The sequence below is a fragment of the Panthera uncia genome, unplaced genomic scaffold (genome assembly GCF_023721935.1).
Source record: "Panthera uncia isolate 11264 unplaced genomic scaffold, Puncia_PCG_1.0 HiC_scaffold_122, whole genome shotgun sequence".
Taxonomy (NCBI): domain Eukaryota; kingdom Metazoa; phylum Chordata; class Mammalia; order Carnivora; family Felidae; genus Panthera; species Panthera uncia.
Window position 1 is genome coordinate 1,112 of NW_026057832.1, and position 7,266 is coordinate 8,377.

The following is a 7,266-nucleotide window of genomic DNA, read 5'->3' on the forward strand; positions in this document are numbered from 1 at the left end:
CTGGTGGCACGGGGCTCACCCTCGGAGCCCGTCTCCTCGCGGTGCGGTGGGGCCAGCAGTCAGTGGGCACACGCAATGCCTGGCATATGACGTGGCGGTAGGAGCTGTCTGGTCCATCCTTCCTGCTTCTCCCGTTGGTTTCCAGCCACTCTCCTGACTGAGGGTTCTCCAGCGTCCCGAGTGTCCTCCTTAGAGCCCCGGGCTGTGAGCCCCTTTCCTTGGCGCTGAACCCCCCGCCCGCCCGTGATCCCAGCACAGTTCCCAGAACGTGCCGCCGTGCCCCAGGGAAGACCCCGCCCGACAGCCGTCCCCTCTCTCCTCTTCCAGGTGGACACATTTGCAGACTTTGATACCATGACAGATCGCTTGTTGGATGAGATCATTCAGCACATCCAGCTGTACAACCTCTCCATATCCCGAATTAGGTAAAAGGAAGCCACAGGGAGTTAATGCCGGGGGAAGAGGGGTGACCTTCCTGGATGTTGGCTGCATACAGCTGCAGCGTACTGCCTTCTGTCCGCCACCGTGACAGGCTAACTTGTGACTTACCGGGGTAGACGACTCCCAGAGCGGAAGCGAGTGGGGGAGGAGGAACGTTGGGTAGCTCAGTAGGAAGGGACTGGGCTCCAACAAATATCCCTCGGTTTGAACCGTTATTCTTCTAACACTCACACGTCCGAGTACCGACTGGGCCATGCAGACTCTTGCAAGCTTCCCAAATCTCGGAGCCTCTGGTTCCCCACCCGCCAGGCGGGACCAGCCCCGGCGTCCTTGTGGCACCTAGCGGAACACGTCACTGCCTGGTGAGAGGTTTCCGTCTGCGCTCGTTCCCTCCTTCCGCTGTGGCAGTTAGCTTGGCTGCAATGTTTCGGGATTCAAGTGGCAGTAAATGGCTTGTGTCGTTGTGCGTTTGCCATTTGTGGACACGGTGGGGCATTAGCCCGCCGAGGCCTCAGAGACAAAGCGTCCCTTCTATATCTCACCATGAGGAGTCAGAGGCCCGTAGAGATGAGGTGAAAGTCACAGGCCACCAGCGAGGGAAAGCAGTCTCGTAGACTCCCATTCATTTCCGTACGTGGCCTGTCTTACGCTCGCCATGAGCAGAGGTGGGGCGCTGCATACCTCTCGTGTGCTAGGGTTTCGATCGACCGGCCCCCGATTGGATGATGACGGTGTGTTGGGTCCACAGATGTGTGAGTGGCCGTGTGACTGGAGCCGAGCGTGTAGGAGGGTCTCAGACGGCATGAGCCGACAGCGGGCGGCTCAATAAGTGTGAAATGACAGTGAGAAATGAGTACATTGCAGAGGCCGTCGGAAGTCAGGTCGTGAAGGGCCTCATAAGCCCGGCCAAGGAAATGGGGTTTCGTCCTGTGAACGAGCAGGATGGTTCAGTGCCCAGTGTGTATTTCAGAAAGCACCCCCGGGTGGCTGGGGAGGAGACACAGAGGGCACACAGGGATGCTGCAATAACGGAGAGCCGGGCCACACGCCCGCACTTCCGGCCACACTGGGCAACAGCGGCCTCGCTCCCAAGGCCTCCGTCTCAGGCGAACTGTGGCCAGAATCTGGAGACCCAGCGAGGATGGGCTAGCAGCCCCCATTCTCTTTGCCCGTTCCCTCGAATCGGGGTGGGGGAGGGAGGCGGACCCCGTGGTGCCGCCCGCCCAGCCGCTGGCCTCCTGAGGCCACGCTCACGCGCCGTTTCTGTCCTAACAGCTTCATTGGCCACTCGCTTGGCAACATCATCATCCGGTCGGTCCTAACGCGGCCCCGGTTCCGGTATTACCTCAACAAACTGCACACATTCCTGTCGCTGTCCGGGCCTCACCTGGGGACCCTGTACAACAACAGCACGCTGGTTAGTACAGGTAAGACTCGCCCAAGCCCTGTGACCCCCCCCCCCCCTCGCTATCCATTCGGAGCAGTGGGAAGATGAAAACAGAAGCAGATGTTCTCCTCGATGGAATCTGGTGGCTTCAGAGCCTCTTCGGGCACGGGATGCCGAGCAAAGGCTTTGGCCTCGGAGTGAGGGCCTCTCGTTTGTGAGTCGAGTGAGCTCAGACTAGATGTGCCCCAGGATCTCATCTGTGAACAGAAGCGTGATACCCCTGGGTCGTGGCTGGAAGAGACTGAGGCACAGAAGTGTGGAGGGGGCAGGGGCCTGGGGCTGTTCGGGCTGTGGTGACACATCCTCACAGACCAGGTGGCTTGTAAACGACAGAAGTGTATGCCTCACAGTCTGGAGGCTGCAAGTCCAAAACCAAGAAGCAGGCAGATTCAGGGCCCAGGGAGGCCCCACTTCCTGCCTCACAGGTGGCACCTTCTTTCAGCCTTCAGCATGACGACTCTGGACAAGACATTTTCATCTCTCTACTTAGTTTCCTTCCTTTTTTTTTAATGTTTGTTTATTTTTGAGAGAGAAAGAGACAGAAAGTGCACGTGAACGGTGGAGAGGCAGAGAGAGAGGGAGACACAGAATCCAGAGCAGGCTCCAGGCTCTGAGCTGTCAGCACAGAGCCCGACATGGGGCTCGAACTCAGAAGCTGTGAGATCATGACCTGAGCCGAAGTCGGATGCTTAGCCGACTGAGCCACCCAGGTGCCCCATCCTTACTTTTTAAAATGGGGCTGTGTATGTGTGTCTGTTTGTGTGTCTGTGTGGATGCATTTGAGACATGGGTACGTTTATGATGTGACTGTGTATGTTGTGTACCTTTGCATGTCTGTAAACATGTGCATCATCTCTCTTTGTGTGCAGTGGTGTGTGTGTGTGTGTGTGTGCGCACGCGCACGTGAGAATTGTTGAGGATTAAGCAGAAGGAAAGAAGAAGCTTGCTAACACACACACGCATCACCCGTAGCCGGATTCTCTACTCACTGGCACGGCCCGCAGCTTGGAGGCTCCCACGATTTCCTCTGTACTGTCAGGTTGGGGACACCACGGAGGGTAAAGAAGCAAGGTTCAATGAATCTTGGACAATGAGCAGACTTTCCAAGGTAGTGAACGGTGGGACACGTTTTCTGGTGCAGGAGAAATAGTGTGTGTAATAGCATAGAAGCATGGTGCGATCAGCAAACAACAGGAAAGCAGGGTGACCGAGAGGGGCAGAAGATGACAGTGGTGCTCTCAGCAAAAGCCTGATGATGAAGGGCCCCGAGGGATGTGATGGGGGTGGACTGACCAGCAGGTCGCACGGATGCTCCCCGGGGGCTGGTGACTGCTGGAGCCCAAGGAAGGCATCGGGTCTCGTTTAGCAGCTAGTTTATTAGATAACGCTCCTGACAAAGACTTCAGTGGTCCCCGATTGCCCCAATCCATTAGGTGGCACCTTGGGCCACCCCGAGGTTCTTTGCGCCCTGCCCAGCTCCCAGCCCCCTGCCACTGCTCCCCTGACCTTGCCTGACCCTCAGGGCAGACTGGGCTGCTGACCTTCCTCACCGATGGAGCAGATTGGTTGTCTGCCTTTCCGTTATTTTAAGGGCATTACTGGAAATGATCATGACAAATGGAAGACGGCTCCTTGGCCGTTCTCTCTGTCCTCACAAACCGGGGAAGCCATCTTTGGGTAGAAACAAGTGATTTAAGCCACATTTCAGTTTTTTCACAATTATAATATTGCACCGTTCCAAAAAGAACCGTATTGTATTCATTCCCTTGCGTTTGTATGAAACTCACTTTTGTCGTGGTGATGTAATAGTCCCCATCAGCGTTGGTGCCCCCATAACCAAGGTCAGGGATAGACTCTGACATGGAAGCCTGCTTTCAATTTGTCTGTGTGCTACGTGGATCTGTAAGGACGATTCCTTTTTTTTTTTTTTTTAAATGTTTTTATTTATTTTTGCGACAGAGAGAGACAGAGCATGAGCAGGGGAGGGGCAGAGAGAGAGGGAGACACAGAATTGGAAGCAGGCTCCAGGCTCTGAGCTGTCAGCATAGAGCCCGATGCGGGGCTCGAACCCACAGACTGTGAGATCATGACCTGAGCCAAAGTCGGACGCTTAACCGACTGAGCCACCCAGGCGCCCCAGGACGATTCCTACCTACAGCTCTGCGTTTGGGATTATTTCCTTTGGCTAGATTTATGGGAGGAGGTCAAATGGGCCAAAGGGTATGGAAGTGTCAGGACTCCTAACGGCGATCGCCGTATCATTTGATTTTATAACCCCGCCACGGGGACCTGAGAAAAATTTACCCCAACTTCCCAAGAATTGGGAAGAATTGCCAAATTCCCAAGAATTGCCAAAGTGCCTACTTCCCTCTTATTTTAAAATTCACTAAAAACCACAGTTTCACGTTAACCCCTCCCCAATTATTATTATTTGCTCTCTTTATGTTCTTTCTTTCGTTTTTCTTTTCTTGCGTTGTTGTCTTTCTAGGCTTGTGGCTCATGCAGAAATTAAAGAAATCCGGGTCCCTTCTGCAGCTGACCTTCAGGGATAATGCTGATCTACGCAAATGTTTCCTCTACCAACTCAGCCAGAAAACAGGTGAGGGCCTTCCTCCACAACACGTGGCTGTGGTCACGAGTGGCAGCTGGGGGTCCAGCCGTGAGACCCCAGATCACTTCACCACGGCGTCAGCATGCTCAGGGAAGGGTGTAGTCAGGAGGCCCAGCACACACAGCCTCTTCAGCTCACAGGGAGCCCGACAGCGACTCACAAACTCAGCTGCCCCCGAGGAAGGGCACCAAAGACCAGCTGAGGTGTGCATAGGGGTCCTCTTGGCACACAGAAGCTGTGGCTGCTACTTCCTGCCAAGCCGTCTGTGCCCCAGTCACACGCCCTGGGTCTGCTCCTTCCCAGGTCGGGATCCCCCCACAGAAAGGGCACATAAGCACTGTCCGTTCGGGTGGGCGGTGCAGGGGGAGACACGAGTCTGTCCCAGGCAGGGCTGAAGTCACACCTTCGCCCCCAGTGGACTAGGAGACGCACAGAGGTGTTGAAGTCCCCGTCTGTGCTGTGGGAATGAGCAGAGAGCAGCAGTGGTCTGTGTGTCCAGGGTGGGAGCAGAGAGGTGACCGGGTGGCCTGCTCAGTCCTGCCGGGCAGGCCAGCCTGGCGCAGCCTCGGTCCCGTGTCCCCCTCCCCGTGGTCCTGTGAACACTGCCCCTGCTGATGTGTCTGCACCTGTCTGAATGTCAGTCTGGCGTGGCTGCCGCCTGGTGTGGGTCCCCGGGCAAGTCCTGTCCACCGCGTGTCTGTGCCACGCCGAGCCTTCCGGACTCCCCCCCGGCCCCGGGGGGCAAGGAGGGCAGAGGGGAAGCTGGACGACGGTGTGGTCGACACAGAGAGCTCGGGAGCTGGGCTGACCCTGCAGAGCTGTCCTGAGATGGGGCACGCGGCTGGTCCTTACGGTCCTGCCCTGTATCCGCCAGCCACTGAGGCAGGCTGGCCCCCAGCGGGTGGTCATGGGATGTGACCTGGGATGAGTGGTCCCACCTTGCTGGAGGGGCACTGGGCTGAGGTCCTGGGGGGCAGTGTCTGCTGGCCCGTGCTGAGGTCTGAGGACGAAGGGACACGCTGTGCCATTCGGCCCCCCTGTCCCAGCACCGGAGACCGGCTGCAGGCAGCGAGGCGCGTTCAGAGGCCGTCTTCCTCCTGCGGGTGACGGGATGAGCCCCGCAGGTAGGGGCTGTCCCCGTTGAGAAGGTGGAGTCAACACTGGCTTTCTTCCTTATGCTCTCAGTGCCGCTGCCCAGAGAGGTTCCCTTGTCACCTGCCTGCAGCTCCCCTTCCCCCCCTTGAGAGCAGCTCTCTCCGTGTGTCCCTTCAGCATCTGTGGCTAATGGGACAACAGTGCCACAGCCAGCTGGTCTTCCCTCTTCCCCTCTCCCGGGGCAAGTTCACAGAGTGTGTGCCAACCAGGAGGGCAGGGGGAGCCGCCTGGTGAAAGGCACCCTCCCGGCTCCTTCAGGTCTGCAGTATTTTAAAAATGTCGTGCTGGTAGCTTCTCCCCAAGATCGCTACGTGCCATTTCATTCAGCCCGGATCGAGATGTGCAAAACTGCCCTCAAAGACAGACACACGGGTAAGCCACATGTAATGTTTTTTTTAACCAACTTTCTGATTGATTGTTTTTTTATATGGATTTTGTTTTTTCTAAAAGAGAAAGGGCACAAGTTAGTGAGGGGCAGAGAGAGAGAGAGAGAGAGAGAGAGAGAGAGAGAGAGAAGCGGGTCTCGAACTCACAAACCGTGAGATCATGACCTGAGCTGCAGTCAGATGCTTAACTGACTGAGCCACCCAGGCGCCCCCCTCCCCCGGCTTTCTGATGTAAAAAGCCCAAGCAAATTCGTGAAATCGACAGCGCCTTTGAGGGCACTGGGATGTCCCCCCTCCTGGGATGGGGACCCAGCAGTCCCAGTGTTTTTCTCCAGATCCCGCTGGCCGGTTCTGCCCCGACTTCACCTCCTTCTCCCCTCCTCCCAGGGCCCGTGTACGCGGAGATGATCAATAACCTTCTGCGCCCTCTGGTTGAGGCCAAGGATTGCACTTTGATCCGACACAACGTGTTCCACGCCTTGCCCAACACTGCCAACGCCCTGATTGGCCGTGCCGCCCACATCGCCGTGCTGGACTCAGAGCTCTTCCTGGAGAAGTTCTTCCTGGTGGCGGGGCTCAAATACTTCAAGTAGTAGGGGGAGGGAGCCTTGCCGGAAGCCTGGCGATCCGCGAGAGCTTTAGCTGAGACGTCCTTGTACAGCCCGCTGCCACTCCAGGAAGAGCTCGGAGAGGAAGGCACCGAGGCAAGGAGGGTGGGGTGGGACCGGCCATTCGAGGTGCTTCCATTTTGGAGATGTGGGAAAGCTGAACCAGTACAGTAACGCAGAAGACAAGACTTTGCCCGAACCTGTCTAGCCACCTGGAGTCTCCTTCAAGATATGGAGGGAAACTATGACAAAATAAAGCAACAGAATACTTGGGAGTTGGCGAGCCCACCTTTTTATCCACCACCGGCTCCCAGAGAGATCGTTCTTGATTTACTAGGTTTGTCCGGTATGTTTCTAGCTCATAGCTTTATCATTCTGATTCAATTAAGTGCATACAAGCATTTCAGAACTCAGGTTAATCTCTGTGCAGAAGTGGAACATATTTGTGTACATACAATCCTCGATAGATTCACATGTGCCACTTGTTCGAGACAGTGCGATGCCCACGCGATCATTCTCTCCTCATGTCTTCTCAACAAGGGGCAAAGGAATGCTTTATAAACTCCAATTCTGTTTCGTTAGCAGCAGTGGGTTGGGTGACGTAAGGTATGGGCGGGG

The 7,266-nt window shown here is 56.1% G+C and overlaps 1 protein-coding gene across 1 annotated transcript; it reads left to right on the forward strand.

The window, feature by feature from the left end:
• Positions 1-330: 330 nt before the first annotated feature.
• On the forward strand, positions 331-6,923 carry LOC125916820 (protein FAM135B-like). The gene is made up of 5 exons (XM_049623093.1): positions 331-425; positions 1,717-1,868; positions 4,377-4,487; positions 5,913-6,026; positions 6,428-6,923. Exons 1-5 carry the CDS (start codon positions 355-357, stop codon positions 6,631-6,633), a joined length of 654 nt encoding a protein of 217 aa, XP_049479050.1. The 5' UTR covers positions 331-354; the 3' UTR covers positions 6,634-6,923.
• Positions 6,924-7,266: the final 343 nt, after the last annotated feature.

Coding starts and splice junctions, on each gene's coding strand:
- LOC125916820 (XM_049623093.1), top strand. CDS start 355: ATGACAGATCGCTTGTTGGATGAGATCATTCAGCACATCCAGCTGTAC. Junction 4,488..5,912: donor CCAACTCAGCCAGAAAACAG/GTGAGGGCCTTC, acceptor CGGCTCCTTCAG/GTCTGCAGTATTTTAAAAAT. Junction 6,027..6,427: donor CCTCAAAGACAGACACACGG/GTAAGCCACATG, acceptor CCCTCCTCCCAG/GGCCCGTGTACGCGGAGATG.